Source organism: Cherax quadricarinatus, chromosome 34, assembly GCF_038502225.1.
Source record: "Cherax quadricarinatus isolate ZL_2023a chromosome 34, ASM3850222v1, whole genome shotgun sequence".
NCBI lineage: Eukaryota > Metazoa > Arthropoda > Malacostraca > Decapoda > Parastacidae > Cherax > Cherax quadricarinatus.
The window spans coordinates 18,575,057-18,599,773 of record NC_091325.1 but is presented as its reverse complement, the minus strand read 5'-3'; the positions used below and the strand labels follow the sequence as shown (position 1 = coordinate 18,599,773).

Sequence of the window (24,717 nt, the reverse complement as noted above, 5' to 3'; positions counted from 1 at the left end):
TAAGTACTATAGTCACTGGAATTAAAAAAAAATATGAAAAAAAACTATTTGTAAATACTGACGAAGGACCACCACTAGTGTAGCTCATCTTATGTAGCTACGGGGAGGCAAGTACTTATAATTCAAATAAAAATTCTTTTTTTTTTCATGCAGATACATTTAGCTCTGAGCATGAAAATATATTTAGAGTATTGAGTCGTCGCGCACTCACTGTTAGGAATGTCTGCGTCCTTGATTCTTACTCATCTCTCCAACACTTACCTGAAAAAAAAGAATGAGACAAAGTTCATCATGATGTAATAATGCTTATTAATACTTTTACAACTATTACTACCAGTAATAGTTCTTGTACTAGTACTACTACTGTTTCTATTATTACTACTCTTATCACTATTACTGTAGATGTAGATAATTGTTTTAATTATTATTATTTTAGTGCTATTTTTATTATTAAAAAAAAGCCTCAATGACCTCTATATGCATTATAATTCATCCGAGTATAGCAGCAAGAGGTCTGACCTGACTGTATGTTCACTCGTTGTCATAATGTTGGGCCAACCTGTTCATGGCGTGTTAATTTTCAGCAAATATTTACCTGTCACAGTACAACCTGTCCACGTGTTATTACGATAATTGGTTAATGCAGTTATTAACGTCAATGTCTGAATCTTCTTTGCATATATACAAATAATATTTTCATTTTAAGTTAGGATAAGGTAGGTTAGGTAGGCTAAGCGAGGTTATTTAAGTTAAGCTATTGATAAGAGAGCTAAGTTGGTGTATTAGGTGAGAACGCTTTTCAAATCTTGAACTTACCTACCAGTCCATATGTACTCTTTGTTACCCTATTTAGGGCCGTCTTCAAACCATCCATTGAGTGGATATAGATTGTAAAATAAACTAGTCTCTGCTTTCCTTCTCAGCTCCTCTGCCTCCCGTTTCTCTCTCATTTTTCTCTCTCTAATGGCCTTCAGGAAGTCAGTGGGAGAGGGAGAGATGAAGGTTTTCTCCCTTGTCCAATTCTGCTCTGGGAGGGCTGGTGGGTGCCTGTTATAACTTCCTATCTTTTCCTCTTGTGGTGTCCTATCTCTTGCTCTCCCAACACTTGTATCTGGTATCAGAGCTGCTGGGGCGGGAACAACACCCATAAAACTGCTGGGATGGGGAAAAAATGTGAACACAGACACAACAAAACAATCCAACACTTGTCTAGTGGCCAGGTCAAAAGTGAATTCAACGTCAGCTAGCCAGTGGAAGCAGTGGTTGAGTCTGCGTTACAGTCCAGTATTCTCACCTATATGTACTCACCTGTACTCACCTGTACGTGGCCAGCGAAGAGAGACCGCCTCTTCGCTGGCTACGACTGGTTTCACTTTCTCTTGGTTAAGAACCTTATCATACGTCTTCTTAAAGCTATGCATGGATCCTGCCTCTGCACTCCACTCTCCAGTTCGTTCCACTTCCTGACCACTTCCTAACAACTCATGAGTATTTTCAACTGTGCTCTCTTGTTCCTGTTTACTTTCTCTCCAACATTCTCTCTCCCTGCCCACCCTGTGTGTGTGTGTGTGTGTGTGTGTGTGTGTGTTACCAGTTGCCAAAGGCACTTGCCGATAGACAATTGACCTGTCATGTACGTGTATCCGTGAGTAAATGTGTGTGTACTCACCTAGTTGTGGTTGCAGGGATCGAGTCATAGCTTCTCGTCCCGCCTCTTCACTGGCCGCTACTAGGTCACTCTTCCTGATGCATGAGCTTTATCATACCTTTTCTTAAAGCTATGCATGGTTCCTGCCTCCACTACATCACTTCCCAGACTGTTCCACTTCCTGACAACTCTGTGACTGAAGAAATACTTCTTAACATCCCTGTGATTCATCTGTGTGTGTGTGTGTGTGTGTGTGTGTGTGTGTGTGTGTGTGTGTGTGTGTTTGCATTTGAGGTTCACTCACTTCTAGCCTCGTGGGTCGTATCTTACATATTCCTAAGGCTATGTAATAAATCTGCCCCCACCACATTCTAATAAAAGTTATTTTTCTTTCTGATTGCCCATAACTTAAAACCTAAAGATTCATTTTCGTGTTTAACATTCATCTGTGCCTCCCACGTATCAGCTTCTAGCTTCATCGGTATTTTCTCTATTACGTCTTATATTCTAATATCAGATTTATTTATTTTAATCTTTTCTTGTGGATCATTTGTCTTATTTCCCTTGTGAATCTCTGTACTTTATATAGTCTTTGTACATGCTTGATCAGGTGTAGGTTCCATGCTGGTGCTGCATACTCCAAGATGAAGAGCCATTAAAGACTTTTTTTTGAGGTCCCTGAAAGCTAATATTTAGTTAAACCTTACCACGGGTGGGGTTAGAACTCGCGATCAGAGAGTCTTAAAACTCCAGACCGACGCACTAGCCACTGGGCTATCTTGCAATTGTGTCATTACGATTTCGTGAGTCGAGTGATATTTAGTTAGGCAGTAACACGTTTGATGCAGAAATTATTCAGCTGATGTTCGCCTCCGACGATGAGCTCGGTATATTATTCAACTCTTGGTCGTTCTCCTGAAGTGAGGTTTAAACTTGTTGTTCCTCTAGTGGATGTTCTGCCTCTCATCTTCTTTCCACTTTTAATTTTTTAAGTCTTGTGCTTGAGAGTGTTGCCCGTCGATCTTCCCCTTGACTGAGACCTTAAGCCGGAAAAAAAGTCAGTCTCAGCTCACCGAGTGAGTTTTAGCCGATGTATTACCTATTTTTTAGACAACTTAAGACGTATAAAAAATTGCACGTGCACTGATGTCGAAAATAAAAAAAATCAAGAATCCTTAAGACAGCAATTTAAAAGCTTACAAAAAAAATAATATTTATTTTTATGAATGAAACACAAGAGTATCATCTGAATATTTTTTTTATTGAAAAATTGTATGGTAATACCGACAAGGTGTGGAAAAAGACTTATGTACAGTTGAGGACATTAAATAGAGGAAACGTTTCGCCACTCGTGGCGAAATGTTTCGCCTCTGCGGCTGACTTTTTTTTTTTCATCTAAAGACACAGGTGTTTCACAGCTGGTACACAGGTCATATTAAAGTAATATTTTTTTACAGAAACTCTCAGCTTGAAAATGTCTGGCTGTCAGTCAACACAAAACATCCGGCTGTCAGTCAACACAAAACATCTGGCTGTCAGTGAACACAAAACATCTGGCTGTCAGTGAACACAAAACATCTAGCTGTCAGTGAACACAAAACATCTAGCTGTCAGTGAACACAAAACATCTGGCTGTCAGTGAACACAAAACATCTGGCTGTCAGTGAACACAAAACATCCGGCTGTCAGTAAACACAAAACATCCGGCTGTCAGTGAACACAAAACATCTGGCTGTCAGTGAACACAAAACATCTGGCTGTCAGTGAACACAAAATATCCGGCTGTCAGTGAACACAAAACATCCGGCTGTCAGTGAACACAAAACATCCGGCTGTCAGTGAACACAAAACGTCTGGCTGTCAGTGAACACAAAACATCCGGCTGTCAGTGAACACAAAACATCCGGCTGTCAGTGAACACAAAACATCCGGCTGTCAGTGAACACAAAACATCCGGCTGTCAGTGAACACAAAACAATGAATTCATATCATGAGTGAAAGCAGGTGACGAGAAAGCCTCGCTAAAACAACCGGCTTTCAGAGTTTTCACGAAATGATAGACACATGAATGAAAATGACTGAGTGGTAATGGCTGGTTGAAAGTGGTTGGAATGAAGTGGTTGGATGGAAATAATTGGATAGAAATTGACCCTGCCTTCCAAGGGCTTGAGAGCCCTATCCAGTGTACCTTATTTTATTTGTGTTCCTGTACACTAATTAGCTGGGCTGCCTTCAAGGAAGGGGAGCCTTTTAATGGAGATAAATGGTTCAGGTGATAAATTAGACACATGTGCAATATTTGGGTATCTTTATTGTGGAAACGTTTCGCCACTGTGTGGCGAAACGTTTTCACATTTCCACATTCCACATGTGCACAAGTGTCTAATTTATCAAGGGATGTTTTAATGCTGTGAGCTAACTCCTCTGCTAACACTGTAGAAACCCATTTAGATTTTGACATGTCTTGATTTTAGATTTTGACATGCCTTGATTTTAGATGTTGACATGTCTTGATTTTAGATTTTGACATGTCTTGATTTTAGATGTTGACATGACTCGATTCTTTTTGTGTTAAAATTATACAACTCCAGTATTCAGAAATAGCATTAAGAATAGTTTTGTTTACATACGAAACCTTCGTGTCCGTACAAGTCTAAACGTCCAAGTTTAAGTCTGATATTACATCCCGTTCTTCTACCGCCAGTGATAATCGTCAGGATACGCACGCTTTCCACTTTTAATTTGTTTGTAGTTTAATAGTCTTCTATAGGTTTGCGAAATCTAACGTAACCCACCTCTGCAAAGCTTAGCCTAACCCAACCCAGTCAAATTTAAATTAACCCACCTTGAACAGCCAAACCTAACCAACCCCAACCCCAGCCCAGTTTAGATTAAGCCACCCCGATACAGCCTAATCTAACCTAATCCATCCCAGCCCAGCCTTACCTAACCCAACTAACCTCGACTCAACATAACCTAACTAAACTGAATTACAGAAAATATACTTTTTATTGGAAACCTTAAGAAATTGACGTTGATAACCTGAGCAGGAAATTAAGATTTTAGGAAATATAGGAAATAACAATTACTGCACCAGTATTTAATTGGTATATAATTAATTGGTATAGAGTTTGTTGGTATTATTGTTTATCATTCTACTACTTTATCTCCTTTCCTTTTTGCTTTCTGCCTTATTCTCTCTCTCTCTCTCTCTCTCTCTCTCTCTCTCTTCCTATTGTATTTTCTACTTTAATTTGTTTCCCTCGATTGCTCTCTCATCAAATGATGTTTTGAGGTGAATGTCTCTTCTCTTTGTCTCATTCTCCTCTCTTTTCTCTCTTCTAACTCCTCTCTAATTTGTTCTCTTATCCACTCCCTGGTCCTCTTATTCCATTTACACTCCCATTCTAAAACCTGGACACCTCTTCCACTGCATTATCTTTCTTCTCCTCTTCATCTTCTCTCTCTGCTAACCCCACCGCCTCTCATCGTCCTCATTCTCTCCCTCATTATTTTCCCTTCTCTTCCTCTTCATCATTATTCTCTTTCGTCTTCCTTTTGTGATTATTTTCCCTCCACATCCTCCACTTATCAAGTTTTCCTTCTAAGTTTCTTCCTCGTCGTGGTCATCTTTATTTTTTATCTCTTCTCTGTCTTCTTCCTGATGTTCCTCATCTTCTCCTGTTTCTCTTGTTTCTCCTCCCATTTCTCTTCCTTTTTCTCCACTTGTTTCTCCTCTTGTTTCTCTCCTGTTTCTCCTGTTTCTCTTGTTTCTCCTCTGTTTCTCTTGCTTCTCCCCTGTTTCTCTTGTTTCTCCCCTGTTTCTCTTGTTTCTCCCCTGTTTCTCTTGTTTCTCCCCTGTTTCTCTTGTTTCTCCTCCTCCTTCTCCTCTTGTTTCTCTGTCAGCATAGCTAATGTATATGTTTGTGTAGCATATCTTAGTATCGTAGTACCATCTATATATTTTATATATACTCTCCCTTGCTAGGCCTAGGGGCTAGCATGTGACGTCACACAGTGCCGCTGTGAACGTCCCTCACCAGGCATCCTTCTCTGTTCCCGCATTGTTTCTCCTCTTGTTTCTCCTCCGGTTTCTCCTCATGTTTCTCTCCTGTTTCTGCTTCCGTTTATATTTATCCTATTTCTCCTCCTGTTTATCTTCACCCTGTTCCTCTTTCTCCTATTGTTTCTTCTCTTTCTCCTCATGTTTTTCCTCATGTTCCTCGTCCTGTTTCTCCTCATGTTTCTCTTCCTGTTGCTCCTGTTTCTCCTCCTGTTTCTCTTCCTGTTTCTCCTCCTGTTTCCCCTCTTACTTTTGTTTTTCTCCTGTTTCTCCTTCCTTCCCTGCTTCCCACGCCTAGCTGATGAAGCGCTGGTGCTGGGGTGGGCGGGGCTGGGGTGGGCGGGGCTGGGGTGGGCGGGGCTGGGGTGGGCGGGGTTCAAATCGATTTTTGGATTCGGGATGGCTGGTTAGGGACTTCAGGTTTAGGGTAAAGTTAAGGGGGTTATTATGTTCAGGTTAGAGGTATGTTAAAGGGTCAGGGAGTGCAGGTTAAGGGACATTATCAGCAGTAGTGTGTGTGTGAGAGAGAGAGAGAGAGAACAGGGAGAAAGGAGCAAGAAAAGGGAGAGAATAGAGAAATGTGAGAGTGGAGAGAGATGAGAGAGAGAATAGAGAGAAGGAAAAGAGTATATATATATATATATATATATATATATATATATATATATATATATATATATATATATATATATATATATATAAAATATATATATATATATATATATATATATATATATATATATATATATATATATATATATATATATAAAGAGAGAGAGAGAAACCGAGCGAGAAGCAAGCTTCTATATCACAAGACGGGCAGAAAGCAGCAACTTCACTCTAGCTGTAACCTTCTCTAGAACATCACTGAGATCATTTATTCCCAGGATGACTCGAGTCTGGAACACATTCGTACAGCATAATGATGTCAACGAGATAAAGTCAGTTGATGAAATAAAAATGCTGGCCCACAGGTGGCTCCAACTTCATCCTGTTCCCTACTTGTATGTTTCATAAAAATAAAAATGCTTTCAAATGAGCTGATGTAGGTAACAGCTCTTAGCTTGCCAATAAAGTTAGGAATCCTTAACTTGTCCATAGCTTCTCAATAAAGTTAGGGATCCTTAACCTAACCTTGTCAGTCCCTGTGTAAAAAAAATAAAAAATAAAAGATAGAATAGTGAGAAGAGAGTGAGAGAAGAGAGGGAATAGAGAAAAGGGAAAGGCGAATAGAGACAAGAGAGAGAGAAAAGAGAGAGAGAGACAGAGACAGACAAAGAATGAATGATTGAATGCACGGGAATGCAGTAGAAAATGCATGTAACAATAGACCTTACGCTCATCATCGTGACTATCTGCTGAGGCCTAACTCTTCTGCTTTGATATCTGAAACTAAGCAGAAGGCTCTCTGCCTACCCTTCACTCCGTACCTAATACTACGCTGTATGCAGGACAGAAGAGCAGTGTGTGACTACATTTGAGCCTTATATACAAGATGATAGTGCCAGTGACACGACTGCAAACTAACCACGGTGCGGGCGGGGATTGAACTCGCGGCTAGTGAGTCGTAAAACTCCAGACCGGCGCGTTAGCCACTGGGCCAGCTGGCTGCAATAAGATTCATCCATCTAGGTACATTTATACATCATAAATGTACCTAGATGGTGAAAACAAATGCAAGATAAATTAATCTTATTGTAACTACGCTAACGCTTCGGTCTGGAGTTTTACCACTGACTAGCCGCGAGTTCAATCGCCACCCGTACCCTGGTTTGTTTTAGATATACCAGTTCCTCCGAGGTTCAACAAGTAAAAACTTTTAAGTTTTAGCAGAAAGCAGATCGGCTGCAAAGCTGAACAACAACGTTCTGGGGGTGACTAACGAATTGAATATTCGTTGAAATGTTAACGAGCTTAATGTGCGTGGGGGGATTAACGATCTAAGGGACTGTGTTCAGCTTCTCTCTACCCTATGTGTCTGAACGCCCTTACACGTGTCTGAACGTCCTTACATGTGTCTGAACGTCCTTATATATGTCTGGACGTCCTTACATGTGTCTGAACGTCCTTACATGTGTCTGAACGCCCTTACACGTGTCTGAACGTCCTTACATGTGTCTGAACGTCCTTACATGTGTCTGAACGTCCTTACATGTGTCTGAACGTCCTTACATGTGTCTGAACGTCCTTACATGTGTCTGAACGTCCTTACATATGTCTGAACGTCCTTACATGTGTCTGAACATCCTTGTGTCTGAACGTCATTACATGTGTCTGAACGTCCTTACATGCTTCTGAACGCCCTTACATGTGTCGGAACGTTCTTACATGTATCTGAACGTCCTTACACGAGTCTGAACGTCCTTACTAGTGTCTGAACGTCCTTACATGTGTCTGAACGTCCTTACATGTGTCTGAACGTCCTTACATGTGTCTGAACGTCCTTACATGTTTCTGAACGCCCTAACATGTGTCTGAACATCCTTACATGTGTCTGAACGTCCTTACATGTGTCTGAACGTCCTTACATGTGTCTGAACGTTCTTACATGTGTCTGAACGTCCTTACATGTGTCTGAACGTCCTTACATGTGTCTGAACGTCCTTACATGGGTCTGAACGTCCTTGCATGTGTCTGAACGTCCTTGCATGTGTCTGAACGTCCTTACATGGGTCTGAACGCCCTTCCATATGCCTAAACGTTCTTACATGTGTCTGAACGTCCTTACATATGTCTGAACGTCTTTACATGTGTCTGAACATCCTTGCTTGTGTCTGAACGTCCTTGCATGTGTCTGAACGTCCTTGCATGTTTCTGAACGTTCTTACATGTGTCTGAAAGTTCTTTCATGTGTTTGAACGTCTGTAATGTGTCTGAACGTCCTTGCATATGTATGAACGTCCTTACGTGGGTCTGAACGTCCTTGCATATGCCTGAACGTTCTTACATGTGTCTGAACGTCCTTACATGGGTCTGAACGTCCTTACATGGGTCTGAACGTCCTTACATGGGTCTGAACGTCCTTACATGTGTCTGAACGTCCTTGCATGTGTTTGAACGTCCTTGCATGTGTCTGAACGTCCTTGCATGTGTATGAACGTTCTTACATGGGTCTGAACGTTCTTACATGTGGCTGAACGTTCTTACATATGTCTGAACGCCCTTACATGGGTCTGAACGTCCTTACATGCGTCTGAACGTCCTTATATGTGTCTGAACGTCCTTACACGTGTCTGAACGTCCTTACATGTATCTGAACGTCCTTACATGTGTCTGAGCGTCCTTACATGTGTCTGAACGTCCTTACACGTGTCTGAACGTCCTTACATGTATCTGAACGTTCTTACATGTGTCTGAACGTCCTTACACGTGTCTGAACGTCCTTACATGTATCTGAACGTCCTTACATGGGTCTGAACGTCCTTACATGTGTCTGAACGTCCTTGCATGTGTTTGAACGTCCTTACATGTGTCTGAGCGTCCTTACATGGGTCTGAACGTTCTTACATGTGTCCGAACGTTCTTACATGTGTCTGAACGTCCGTAATGTGTCTGAACGTCCTTGTATGTGTCTGAACGTCCTTACATGGGTCTGAACGTCCTTGCATGTGCCTGAACGTTCTTACAAGTGTCTGAACGCCCTTACATGTGTCTGAACGTCCTTGCATGTGTTTGAACGTCCTTACATGTGTCTGAACGTCCTTACATGGGTCTGAACGTTCTTACATGTGTCCGAACGTTCTTACATGTGTCTGAACGCCCTTACATGTGTCTGAACGCCCTTACATGGGTCTGAACGTCCTTAAATGCGTCTGAACGTCCTTATGTGTCTGAACGCCCTTACACGTGTCTGAACGTCCTTACATGCACCTGAACGTCCTTACATGTGTCTGAACGTTCTTACGTGTGTCTGAACGACCTTACATGGGTCTGAACGTCCTTACATGCGTCTGAACGTCCTTATATGTATCTGAACGTCCTTACATGTGTCTGAACGTCCTTACATGTGTCTCAACGTCCGAATATGTATCTGAACGTCCTTACATGTATCTGAACGTCCTTACATGTGTCTGAAGGTCATTGCTTGTGTCTGAAGGTCATTGCTTGTGTCTGAAGGTCATTACTTGTGTTCTGAAGGTCATTGCTTGTGTCTGAAGGTCATTACTTGTGTCTGAAGGTCATTGTTTGTGTCTGAAGGTCATTGCTTGTGTCTGAAGGTCATTAATTGTGTCTGAAGGTCATTGCTTGTGTCTGAAGGTCATTAATTGTGTCTGAAGGTCATTGCTTGTATCTGAAGGTCATTGCTTGTATCTGAAGGTCATTACTTGTGTCTGAAGGTCATTACTTGTGCCTGAAGGTCATTGCTTGTGTCTGAAGGTCATTACTTGTGTCTGAAGGTCATTACTTTTGTCTGAAGGTCCTTGCCTGTGTCTGAAGGTCCTTGCCTATGTCTGAAGGTCCTTGCCTGTGTCTGAAGGTCCTTGCCTGTGTCTGAAGGTCATTGCTTGTATCTGAAGGTCATTGCTTGTATCTGAAGGTCATTGCTTGTGTCTGAAGGTCATTGCTTATGTCTGAAGGTCATTGCTTGTATCTGAAGGTCATTGCTTGTGTCTGAAGGTCATTACTTGTGCCTGAAGGTCATTACTTGTGCCTGAAGGTCATTGCTTGTGTTTGAAGATCCTTGCCTGTGTCTGAAGGTCCTTGCCTGTGTCTGAAGGTCATTGCTTATGTCTGAAGGTCATTGCTTGTATCTGAAGGTCATTGCTTGTGTCTGAAGGTCATTATGTGTGTCTGAAGGCCATTGCTTGTGTCTGAAGGTCCTTGCCTGTGTCTGAAGGTCATTGCTTATGTCTGAAGGTCAGTGCTTGTGTCTGAAGGTCATTGCCTGTGTCTGACGGTCGTTGCGTTTGATTGATGGTCCCCACGTCCCTGTCTGCAGGTTCTTGCGTCTGTGAGCGTCACCTCTAATGGTTTCCGAGCATAATAAAACGCTCTGACGACGCTATGAGAAAGCAACAAACTGAGTAATTGCTGCTTAGATATGACAGACACCTGCTGGCAGACATGATGTAATCGGCTTCTGATTGGTCGATAACTGGATGTGCTGATGAATAACACATGCGTAACACTTTGCCTGTATGTGTTGCCGATATATTTCGCTTATATTAAAGAATTCTTCAGGAAAATAAAGGAGAATATAACACCGTAGATAGTGGAAATGGTGAGGTAATTTCGTGATCAGTTTTTCAGTCTTAATAGAAGGTAGTCACTCCCTTATTCTTGATACAAAGTGGTCAGTCCCTTGGTCTTGATGATAGGTAGCCAGTCTCTTAGACTTGATACAAGGTGGTTAGTTCCTTGATCTTGATACAAGGTGGTCAGTTCCTTGAGGTTGATACAAGGTGGTCAGTTCCTTGATCTTGATTCAAGGTGGTCAGTTCCTTGAGGTTGATACAAGGTGGTCAGTTCCTTGATCTTGATACAAGGTGGTCAGTTCCTTGATCTTGATTCAAGGTGGTCAGTTCCTTGAGGTTGATACAAGGTGGTCAGTACCTTGATCTTGATTCAAGGTGGTCAGTTCCTTGAGGTTGATACAAGGTGGTCAGTACCTTCATCTTGATACAAGGTGGTCAGTTCCTTGATCTTGATTCAAGGTGGTCAGTTCCTTGATCTTGATTCAAGGTGGTCAGTTCCTTGATGTTGATACAAGTTGGTTAGTACTTTAATGTGCAGTAAAACCATGCTACTAGACCTTATATAATGAACCTACATAAAATTTATTTTTTTCCTAATTTATTCCCTTTACAGTGTCAGAAAATAAGGATAATAATATAGGAAAATATGAGAAAATTTGTGTTTTCTTGGTTCCTTTATAAAAATTAATTTATTCGGCGTAACTATTATTTCCAGTTATTTCTTAGATGTCCTCATCGTTTTGTTCATATTATAGATGTCCTCAGCATCTTGTTCATCTCTTAGATGTTCTCAGCATCTTTTTTTATCTCATAGATGTCCTCAGCATCTTCATCTCATAGATGTCCTGAGCATCTTCATTTTTTAGATGTCCTCAGCGTCTTACATAAGAACATAAGAAAGAAGGAGCACTGTAACAGGCCTACTGACCCATGCGAAGCAGGTCCATGCCACCTCCCCCCCCAGCCTAGAATAATGATCACCTAGTCAGGTCACTTCCACTTAAGGAAGGAGCACGGAACTAGACCTGGTAGCCCAAGCTAGTCAGGTCCAACTCACACCCACCCGCACCCACTCATGTATTTATCTAACCTATTTTGAAAACTACACAACGTTTTAGCCTGAATAACTGTACTCGGGGGTTTGTTCCACTCATCCACAACTCTATTACCAAACCAGTGCTTTCCTATATCCTTCCTGAATCTGATGTTTTCCAACTTGAAGCCATTGCTGCGAGTCCTGTCTTAGCTGGATATTTTCAGCACGCTGTTTACATCCCCTTTATTTATTCCTGTTTTCCTTTTATACACCTCAGTCATATCCCCCCTAATTCTACGCCATTCGAGAGAGTGCAGATTCAGGGCCCTCAGTCTATTCTCATAGGGAAGATTTCTGATACATGGGATCATCTTTGTCATCCTCCTCTGTACGTTTTCCAGTGCATTTATATCCATTCTGTAATACGGTGACCAGAACTGACCAGCATAGTCTAAATGAGGCCTAACCAAGGATATATAGAGTTGAAGAACAACCTGAGGACTTCTATTATTTATACTTCTTGTTAGGAAGCCAAGGGTCCTGTTAGCTTTATTGCGAACACTAATGCACTGTTGTCTTGGTTTCAGATTGCTGCTAACCAGAACTCCTAAATCCTTTTCGCAATCAGTAGCATTAAGATCTACATTATTCCGTTTATAAGTGGCATGGTTATTGTCCTGTCCAACATTTAGCACTTTGTATTTGTCTATATTAAACTGCATCTGCCACTTCTCCGACCACTGCATCAGTCTATTCACATCATCCTGGAGTGCACTAATTTCCTCAGTAGAATGAATTGGACGGCCTATTTTGGTGTCATCAGCAAATTTGCTTATGTCGCTATTTATTCCCTCATTTATATTGTTTATGTAAATTGTGAACAACAACGGGCCCACCACTGACCCCTGAGGAACACCGCTTGTGACGTGCCCCCATTCTGATTTCTCCTCATTTATGCAAACTCTTTGCTGCCTATTTGTCAACCATGCCTATACCCAGGAAAAAAATTCTCCTCCTATTCCTTGTGCCTTAAGTTTCCTCAAAAGTCTCTGATGTGAAACTCTATCGAAAGCCTTACTGAAGTCCATATACACAATATCATATTCATTACCATGATCTACCTCCTCAAACACCTTAGTGAAAAAAGTTAGTAAATTCGTAAGACAGGAACGCACCTGAGTAAAACCGTGTTGAGATTCATTAATCAATCTGTGCCTGTCAAGATGGCTACGAATTGCTTCGGCAATTATTGATTCCATAAATTTTCCCACTATGGAGGTAAGGCTTTTCGGTCTATAGTTCGAAGTTAAGGACTTGTCACCTGCCTTGTAAATAGGTATTACATTTGCCATTTTCCACTTGTCTGGCACTATGCCAGTTTGTAGTGATATATTGAAAAGATTATCCAAAGGTTTGCAAAATTCCTCTTAACATTCTTTTAACACCCTTGTAAACAGTTCATCAGGACCTGGGGATTTGTTAGGTTTTAATTTCTCTATTTGTCTGAGAACCATGTCACTAGTTACCGCAACCGTGCATAGTTTATTATCGTCCTGTTCTACATAATTTACTATTTCTGGAATTTCGCTAGTATCTTCCTGAGTAAAAACTGAGAGGAAGTAGGTATTGAGAATTTCACACATATCCTTATCACTGTCAGTGATCTGACCTGAGTTACTCTGAAGTAGGCCTATCTTGTCTCTAATCTTACTTCTGTATACCTGAAAGAACCCTTTTGGGTTAGTCTTTGAATCCCTTGCGACCTTAGCCTCATAATCCCTTTTTTCTTATTCCTTTTTTTCTCTTTAATTGATTTTTTATTGTATTTTATTTATTTCTTAACTGTCCTTCCCCTCTTTTGATACGCCTATATATGCCTCTCTTTTGACCTATGAGATACTTTAATCTATTGTTCATCCATTTGGGATCATTTTTGTTAGATCTAATTTCCCTACTCGGAACAAAAGTTGTCTGGGCAGCTAGAACTATGTTCTGAAAAACGTCATATTGGCAACCAAGATCACCTACCTGACCCATAGTCAGGTCATCCCAATTTAGCTCACCCAGGTAATTTTTCAGTCCCAGGAAATCAGCCAATCGAAAGTCTGGGACAGAGACTTAATTGCAGTTTACTGGGTAATTCCATAATATGTTGAAACTAAGTGATTTGTGATCACTTTCCCCAAGCTCATCATTAACCTCAAGATTATTAATGAGTGAATCTTTGTTGGCAAGAACCAAGTCAAGCAGATTGTTTCCTCTAGTTGGTTCTTTCACAAACTGTTTTAAAAAGCAATCCTGAAATGTATCAAGAAAGTCACTAGACTCAAGATTTCCTGTCAAATTGCTCCAATCAATTTGTCTAAAGTTAAAATCCCCCATTAACACAACATTTTCATATCTAGACGCCTCATGAATTTCGTTTCATAGCAGCTTATTCCACTCCCTATCAAGGTTTGGGAGCCTATATATCACACCCAAAATTAATTTTTCATACCCCTCGAGAAACTGTAGCCAAACACATTGTGTCCGATGTTTCTATTCTTATATCATGTCTAACACAATAAGTTAAATTATATCTGTTCATCTCTTAAATGTCCTCAGCATCTTTCTTAGACGTCTTCGGCATCTTTCATACCTGTCTTACAGGACAGTGAGGCCTGGCAGGTAAATTAGCTAGAGTTTACCTGTAGACAGTTTCGGGAGTCAGTTCCCTCGTGGCCTCTGGTCCCGACCCAGGTTTCCCAGTGGATGACCTGGTCAACCAGGCTGTTGGTGCCAACGAGCGAGGTGAAGACAAACTGCATCACTTATCTTCCCCATTTTGCTCCTTCCACCCTCCCCACCCCCCTTTCATCCCATCCATCACTCCTCTTTCTCACTCTCTCTTTTCCCTCCCTCTTTTCTCCCCACACTTCTTTCCTATTGATTCTCTCACTGCTTCCCTCCTTTCATACCCTTGTTCCTTACCCCTCCTTTCTTCCTTCTTTTAAGACATCTCTCCCTCCTCGCCACCATCCCATCTCCCCTCCGCTTCCCTTTCCCATACTCTCGTTAGCTCTCATGAAAGCTAACGAGTCGATCAAATTACGTTTTTAACGCAAAAAATTGCAATTAACATCACATAAATACGACTGAAAAATTATGCAAATTATTTCCGCCTCTGAGGCGCCTGTTCTGTTGTTTCTGTTACATGATGAAGCCTGTCCTGTTGTTGATTCCCTGTTTAACGGGAGATTCGTGTTTCCTGCCGTTTCTATTACCGGACGCTTGATGCTTCCCGTTGTTCCTATTACATGGTAGCGAAGCTTGTCCTCGTGTAGCCTGTTAACGGAAGATTCGTGATTCATGTTAACGGCAGCTTAATGCATTCTATCGTTCCTGTTAACGGTAGCCTCATACATTCTGTTGTTCCTATTAACGGTAGCTTGATGCATTCTCTTCCTGTTAATGGTAGCTTGCATTCTATTGTTCCTGTTAACGTTAACTTGATACATTACATTGTTCCTGCTAACGGAAACTTGTTATCTTACATTGTTACTGTTAACGGCAGCTTGATACATTCTGATGTTCCTGTTAACGGTACCTTGATATATTCTATTTTTCCTGTTACCTGGAGGTTACCTGGAGGTTATTCCGGGGATCAACGCCCCCGCGGCCCGGTCCATGACCAGGCCTCCCGATGGATCAGGGCCTGATCAACTAGGCTGTTACTGCTGGCCGCACGCAGTCCGACGTACGAGCCACAGCCCGGCTGATCCGGCACTGACTTTAGGTATCTGTCCAGCTCTCTCTTGAAGGCAGCCAGGGGTTTATTGGCAATTCCCCTAATGCTTGATGGGAGGCTGTTGAACAGTTTTGGGCCCCGGACACTTAACGGTAGCTTGATACATTCCGTTGTTTCTGTTAACGGTAGCTTGATGCATTCTATTGTTCCTGTTAACGGAAGCTTCATACTAACAATAACGTTCATTAACAACGTAGTTTACTAACAATGAATAATCAAAATATGAATCATCGAGGCTCAATCCTCTGTCATCTAAGAGAGACAGAGTCAGACAGACAGACAGACCGACGGACAGAGGAAAGAAGAAATCGGGAAAAATAAGATAAATAACATAGCAAAGAAAATAATGGAGTTTTTCTTTTTCCAAATTCCCGTGAAGCGCTAAACCTGTGTGGGCCATTCAGCAGGAGGTTACAGAGTTCCGTATAAGAGCTCAAATTTCAAAGGCAACTTACCTGTATCTCATAAGAAAATAGAAGGAACAGAGTGAGCTAAGTCATAAAATATCGTAGCCACAAAATGGATGTATCGACCGTCGACAGATTTTTACAATGTTTAGAAATGGCAGAAGAGGCGAAAAATTCACAAACACTAATCTCAGGTCGAAGGAGATACATGCAGGGGATGAGATGAAATGCTGAAAACCACCTGCCTGAAGGCTGGCTGCCTTGGACCAAAACGTCTATCGTTAGCCGAGCGTCGAGGTATTGAACCAGTGTGGTACGGTGGTAGAGCACTGTGTACCTTGTTTCAAGGTTCCTAGGCTCGAATGTCCTTCGACCTGATGTGTGTGTGTGTGTGTGTGTAATATATATATATATATATATATATATATATATATATATATATATATATATATATATATATATATATCTTCCCCTCTTTTTATGAAGAGAATGGTCTACAAAGATACACAGTTGCTTGCTCTGTGGGTCATAAAGTCACCTAAAGGTCACATAATTCTGGGAGGTTAGGTGCAAGGTCACGTTGTGTCTACAGGCTATTAACTTAGCTGGTCGTTAACCCCAGCTCTCCTTCCCCTTCATGATACCCCAGCCAACCCCAGCCTTCCATGGCTCGTCGTATACGAGGACAGTTGAATATCAGTGTACATACTGTGTATCTCTGCGTATATGTATCACGAAGTCTGTGTTGACCCGTATATATACACCGAAACCTGTACATCGTGATGGGTATACACGGAGAGGTTCTTGTCTCTGTGCATATATACATCACGAGATGAGTAGAATCTTAGAAAAGTATGCCTATAATTTATTTTAATTCCATCCTCTAGATCAAAATATTCTTGACTGGTGGTGTACAACTTACAGGCAGCCTTAATGACCCTGGTGCAGACGACGATAGACTTCAAACCTAACACACACACACACACACACACACACACACACACACACACACAGCCTTGAGCGAATGTAAAACTTCGATGTCTTTCAGTTTCGACTCCAAAGCATGTTCGATCGACACTTTAAAGTGAAAGAGAGCGAGTCTCAGCGAGGAGAGAGTGGATAGGGCTGGAGGAAAACTATTCAGGAACACAGGAGCAGAGAAAAGGCTGACGGTTCAGAGACAGGGAACGAAGTCAGTTTTTTTTCTCTCGCTTATTTGATGACAAAAGACACAAGACGTTGCTTTTATAAGGACAATGTTTCGCTCTACGCAGAGCTTTATAAAGCCACGACTTGGTAAAGCTCTATACAGGAGTGAAAGTGAGAGCCTTTGTGACCGCACCAACAGTCTAAACACACAAGCGGTTCCAATACTAAGAGTCTGACAACACCAACAGGCTGACAACACCAACAGGCTGACAACACCAACAGGCTCATCACACCAACAGTGACTCACCTAAAGGCTTCATATTGTACAAAAATGAACCAAACACTGATTTTTTTGCTCAAAGCTCAACCAACTTGAGAGTACAAGACGAGAGAACAGGTAAGATGAAGAATACATATAAAAATTGGTAATAGCTGTTAATATGAGACATGAAGATAGAGTTAGACAAAGATGTCTCAAAAACAGGGAGAGAGAGAGAGTGAGAGAGATCGGTTGACCCAAGGAAATTGCTAGCCCATAGATGGCTCCAATTTCATACTGTTCCCTATGTGTTTCTTAACAATTAAAAGGCTTTCAAATGAGCTGATGTAGGTAACAGCTCTTAGCTTGTACATTAAGTTAGGAACCTTAACCTAATATTGTAAAACCCTGAGTAAAAAAGAATGAAGAAACGACAGAATATATGAGGGAATAGAAGACTAAATTGAGGAGCAAGAAAAGATGACACAGAAGCTTTCAAAACGCCATAATAAACTACGTGAGCGTAATGGCGTTGTCTGAGACGCGTGAACAGCTGTCAGCTGACAACATATACATTCCACGCACCATTGCTAATATACATAAAAAAATTCATAAACCTAGAGTAATTAGAACTGAATTTCGTATTTTGTATGCGCCAGTCCACTTAATACTGACGACTTTTTTATTTATTTTTATAACCATTGAAAAAGTGGAAAAATTCTTAATATTAGGGGGAATCAGAAGCGAATTATATATTTTTGTTTGCACTAATCCCCTAAAAACTGATGGGGAAAAAGGGATTGAAAAAAGAAAGAGATTAACTGACCAAAAGAGGATTAAGAGTGTGTAGAAGGGGATTAAGAGTGTAGAAAAGGATTAAGAGATTGTAGAAGAGGATTAAGAGATTGTAGAAGAGGATTAAGAGATTGTAGAAGAGGATTAAGAGATTGTAGAAGAGGATTAAGAGAGTGTAGAAGAGGATTAAGAGATTGTAGAAGAGGATTAAGAGAGTGTAGAAAAGGATTAAGAGTGTAAAAGAGGTTTACATGTAGCAAGGAATAACAAGAAATATTATGAATTAAACGAAGGTAAGTTACTGTTCACATAACATTGTTCACATAGCATTGTTCACATAGCATTGTTCACATAGCATTGTTCACATAGCATTGTTCACATAGCATTGTTCACATAGCATTGTTCACATAGCATTGTTCACATAGCATTGTTCACATAGCATTGTTCACATAACATTGTTCACATAGCATTATATACATAACATTGTTCACATAGCATTATATACATAACATTGTTCACGTAGCATTATATACATAACATTGTTCACATAACATTGTTCACATAGCATTATATACATAACATTGTTCACATAGCATTATTTACATAACATTGTTCATATAACATTGTTCACATAGCATTTTTGGCAGCACTAGAGATGTATGTGGCTAGACACGTGGCAGTCATTCATGAAGACACGTGGTAGTTATACATTCAGATAGACACGTGGCAATTATACATTCAGATAGACACGTGGCAGTTATACATTCAGGCAGACACGTGGCAGTTATACATACATACATACAGGCAGACATGTAGCAGTCATGAAAACAGACGCGTGCATCAACAGTCTGGTGAACCTAATATCCCTTGATGGAATTTAGGGCCAGTACACGACATGCTGGACAATGGTGGTGCTCTCTCTCTCTCTCTCTCTCTCTCTCTCTCTCTCTCTCTCTCTCTCTCTCTCTCTCTCTCTCTCTCTCTCTCTCTCTCTCTCGCTCTCTCTCTCTCATATAACGTAAGCTATTTTGATCACAGTGTCTCTGATATAATATGCGTCGATAGTTATGCATATTATACAAAAATACCCATTAATACAATATAATTGTGTATTTACGAACCTCTTGGCAAGTCGGCTATGGAACGAATGATGGAGTACGTGTTTCCTTTTTATCGGGTCACCCTACCTCGGTGGGACGCCTGGTGTGTTAAAAAAGAAATAATCTCTAATACGCCTCTCTCTTTTCCTCGTCCTCTTGGTAAGATAAGATATTAACGTAACATTAGGCAGCCAGATACGAGGTAACAAGAGTAACTAGATTGTCTTGTATGCTTTACTTTGTCCTAATTTGATATAACGTTTTCTGGAAACATTTGCATTTAGATGTAACGCGTCTGTTTCTTATTGCTGGAGTTACAGACGGTTTCGTGTACAACAGGAGACTTTTACAGCGGGAAAAACAGGTACAACAGAAGAGTAACAGGTGTAAATGAATGCGCAGGTATAACAGGAAACAGACGGTTGTAAGGAAAGACAGGTAGCTTCAACAGTAGAGAGGTAAAGAAGCTAATGTTAGACTCGACAAGAGATCGACATGACCACAGCTATGTGTAAAAACATAGCCATAGCCACATCTAGAACCGTAACTACGCTAGCAGCTACAGTCATAATTACACTAGAAACCACAGTTATATTTACACCAGCCACAGTCATAACTTCTGGCTGGGTGGTGGGGCTGACACAGTCACAGCAGGTAGGGAAATGGTGTGGTTAGGTGGTGGGGCTAACACAATCCAGCAGGTAGGAGGAGGGTGTGGCCGGGTGGTGGGGATTACGCAGACACAGCAGGTAGGGGGAGGGTGTGGCATGGTGGAGGGACCGACACAGCCACAGCAGGTAGGGGGGAGAGTGTGGCTGGGTGGTGCGACCGACAGTCACGGCAGATAGGAGGAGTGTGTGGCTGGGTGGTGGAGCTGACAGTCAGCTGACTCACGGTTCCAGCACAACTTGCAGGACTTCTCATCCCTTATGTGGCAGTCTTGCACTAGACTCCCTGATTACTTCTGTTTCTGCTGCTGTTGCTACTGCTGCTGCTGTTGCTTCTGCTGCTGCTGTTGCTGCTGCTGCTGCTGCTGCTGCTGTTGCTATCTTTGTTGGGATCTTGTCATTCGTTTCACTCCAAATGACAGAAAAAAAACTAGAAAGAACAGTATTGCATTCTGTACATAGTATAGAATGCAAGTCATAGGTGACGGTCAGGTGAAGGTGTGAGGTACTTAACTGCCCCGTCACGTGACAGCTGGAAAGGAGCAAACAGCAACATTATGTGTTTTGATGATGTATTTGCCAGCCCTTCATTCTCTCATTCTGCCCTTGTCGGATTCAATGTTAATCATCATCAACCTTGTTCCAGCGTATGAGATGGCTCTTTTTAGACCCGTTTACAAGACAGGTGTTGCTGGTATCGTTTCATTTAGAAGGTGAGTTCTCGAACACGTCGGGAGAGTCCACCCACGGTAGCAGGATGTTAGAAAATGACTACACAGGAAAGTACTACCGACCTTTCATACGAACGTGAAATGGAACTCTGTTAATTTCTTTTTTCACTCTGGCAAGACTGTTGATCATCATCTTCGTGTCTCCTAAACGCGTAAGATGATAGCTAAATCTTACAAACTTGTACTTACATTCAGAATGCACAACCTTAACCTCCCTACGTGCTTCTTAATTGTTCTCAATCCTGTAATATTTCCCCTTACACCCTAGGTCTGGTCTAAGACCAGGCCATAAGGAAGATAGTCCCCAGAACCACTACCAGATTACAATTTCTCCTACGTAGACCTTGTTGCATTACCAGCATGGCGTAGTGTTTACTCCAGCTTCATAGGAAGCTTTCTTTCTGGTAAGGTCTTTCTGATAGAAGACATGGTCGTAGCAGCTGCGCGTGGTGTTGGCCACTTCTCCTCCAGGTAGAATCAAGAATCTGGGTTTCTCAGTGATGATGTTGGTAGAAAGGAGGATTATAGTCTTTGCTCTGTGCTTGCAATCTCATGTACAGTAGGAAGGGAAGGGTAAGAGTGTGAAGGCACGCATGCACATCAGCTGTTGCTGCCCCTGATGCTCTTGTTGCTTCTGTGGCTGTTGTTGAAATTGCTGTTAGTTTTAATCTTGCTGATGTTGCTGTTGAAGCTGCTGGTACTGAAGTTGATGCCTCTGCTGCTACCTTTTTTTTCCAGCTGCAGGCGTCGCTGGCGTCGCTGGTACTGCTGTTGATGTTGTTTCTGCTGGTGGTGGTGTTATTGATGCTGCAGGTGATGCTGTTGTTGGTATTTTTGTTGCTGTTATTATTGTTTATTCTATTTTTGCTATTCTTACTGCCGTTCCTGCTGTTATTACTGCTGCTTTTGTTGTTGTTAGACTTGATACTGCAGCTGTTTTGGGTTTTGTTGTTGCTGCAGCTGTTTTGGGTTTTGTTGTTACTGCTGCTGTTGTTATTCTTACTGTTGTTATTGCTTCTGTTATTCCACTTGCTGTTGATTTTTGCTACTGTTATTGCTGGTGCTTCTGGTGTTGTTGCTGCTGTTGCTTCTTCTGCCATTGTGATTCCGGCTAATGCTGCAGTTTCTGTTGTTGTTGCTGTTATTATTGCTCCTGGTGTTGCTATTTTTGTTGCTGATGCCGCTACTGCTGTTGGTGCTACTGCTGATGCTGTTAATTACTGTTATTATTGTCGTAATTGCTGTTGGGACTACTGTAGCTGTTGCTGTTAGAACTGTTCTAATTGCTGTTGTTTCAGTTCACTTTTTTCCTATTTGTGCTGCCTTCCTAGCTGTATCTATTATTGTCTCATTATTTTCTTCAAGCCCATCCAACTGTCCGTCTATCAATTCACCCACCTACCCACTCACCCACCTACCCACTCACCCACCAAACAACCCACCCACTCACCAACCCAATCACCTGTCAGCTGTACTTCCTTTAACCAACATGCGTATTTGTTTTTTCTTCTCTTCCAGCCCCCACTCCTCACCAGCACCAATCTTTCCCTCTTCTGGTGTACCCCATACATCAGCACGCAGCATCAAACCCAGGACAGAACCGAAAGAGAAGCTGAAGGAATAAGCTGAAGGAATAAGGGTTAGGTAAAGAAACATAGTTTGACTAATGCGAGCAGCTAATTTAGACATTGTCGAGAAGGAACACCTAGTCTTAACAGCAATCACAGAGACAAAACTGACTGGAATGTTAACTGGATACTTTCTCCTAAGAGGATGCAACATAGATATTTAGGATATAATTATAAAAGAGGAGAGAAACTATGGAACTGTAAGGAATTGAGAATCGCAACTGGCGATGGAAATACAAATTACACAGTTGGAAAAACCACGATGTGAAAATCCAAAATTCTTAAGGGAAACACTTAAAGCTTAGATGTGATCAACAGAAATTCAAGAGTCGATAAAAGTTATGAGAAAATAATAGACAACGTTGCTGCCAGTACAGTCACAAAGCAGAAGTGCAGCTTCAACAGACAGTACAGAGAAACAATATTGAAGAGAATGTAGACGAAACCAAGAGAGCAGGAAGGTAGGAGAAGAAAGCAGAGGTATCATCTATCTACATGCCCTACCAGGGCATGTAGATACATTCACTCAGTATGAAGGAAAAGTAGTAAGAAACGAATAAGTTCTGCAGTTTTATTTCACAAGAATATGTGGGTACACAGGGTAGCAGCGCCACACGTCCTTACACTGCCCTTCCAAGATCTGAACTGACCTGTGTTTACCCTCATCAGCTGATGCATACCCACAAGAAATATAACTTTCACATAGCATAAGGGAGAATACTGAGTTAACATTACAGGATTGCAACATGAGATATATTCCACTTACAGGAGAATAAAAAGCAGGAAAGTAGATCAGGAGAGCAGGAAAACAGTAGAACAGGACATGTATATTCATAAACATCAGAAAGAACCATAGCTTCTGCCTTCCTGACCTCCAAACATTCATGGATCTTGGCACAATTTCACCCTCAGAGCTTAATTCACTTTGCATTCTGGCTACTGTATTTACTCACTGGTACAGCGCTAACATACGCCCGCCGGAGCTGTAGCTGTGGCGCTGGAGCTTCTCTTAGTAATCTCAGGGCACACACGAAGGACTTTCTCCTGCAGGAGTTGTCAATAGAATATATGATTGTCGCATATGCTATGTTTACCATAACTTTAACTACATAATAGTGACCTCTAGAATATGAATGTTGTACTATATTCTTGAATATATTAATGGTATACAATATCGACAAGTTGATAAGTAAGACACTTGTGCAGCAGTTATGTATCTTTATTCCGAAACATTTCGCCTGCCCAGTAGGCTTCTTAAATTGAATATAGAGGAAGCAACAGAAGCAGTAGAGATGTAGAGACGATATAATCAGTCCATAACTCTTGAAGACGTAGTTTTCAGGTGGTCAGTCCTGCTCCAGATGATGGAACATTGGTCCAGACTGTGAAGCAAAATTCTTCTCCAGACTGAGGGACTGACCACCTTAAACCTACGTCATCAAGGGTGACGGACTGATGACATCATGTTAATGTAGGTTTGCCAGGACGAGTCCTGGCCCGGGTCTTCCCCATGTGACCTGGCACTGGCTCCCGAAGGAGTATCGGAGTTTGTAAGTGGAGAACCGCTTACAGCCCTATGGCGGGGGCAGCGCTAGGACATGGGCGCGGCCACTGATCACATCGTCTCTACCTCTCTACTGCTGTCGCTTCCTCTGTATTCGACTGAAGAAGCCTGCTGTGTAGGCGAAACGTTTCGAAATAAAGATACATGTGCCTTATCAATGAATTCTTAAATAATCCCGAGACCAATGATGCTTTTCACATCAGTGTGCGAATCATGTGGTAAATTCACATATCCCACCACGTTGTAGGATATTGTTTCAACGTTACTTTCTACCTAAAATATTTTATCCAGTTAACGATACTACATAAAAATTAGGAAGTTAATACTTCTACAGAAGAACGTAAAAATCGAAAATGTATGTACAAAAGTATACTACGCTAAACTTATGAAAAAAATACCTTTGTAGGGACACTGACTCTTAACGTCAGTGAGTTTCGTTGTTAGAACCATAAAAAATATATACTTTGAGATGCAATGGTTTACGTTAAAGAAGCAACTGTTTACCTCGTTACACTTAAATTTTTGTCAGTCTTGCGGAGAACCAACAAAAGATTGTGAAAAACGTGTAGCAGATCAGTTTGTCGAAAGGATAAAGTCGGGGCCAAGAGCTAGAGATCAAGCACTATACACTCAAAGATACACACACACACCCACACGCGCACACACCCACACGCGCACACACCCACA

The 24,717-nt window shown here is 41.5% G+C and overlaps 1 protein-coding gene across 1 annotated transcript in view; it reads right to left on the bottom strand.

Moving 5' to 3' along the window:
- Nucleotides 1–238: 238 nt before the first annotated feature.
- The window catches only part of LOC138853591 (sodium/calcium exchanger Calx-like), a 360,550-nt gene continuing 336,071 nt past the window's right edge, over nucleotides 239–24,717 (bottom strand). Inside the window, exon 2 of the mRNA XM_070091205.1 lies at nucleotides 239–261. Coding sequence (XP_069947306.1) covers nucleotides 258–261 — 4 coding nt within the window. The 3' untranslated portion in view covers nucleotides 239–257. The remainder of the gene's footprint in view (nucleotides 262–24,717) is intronic.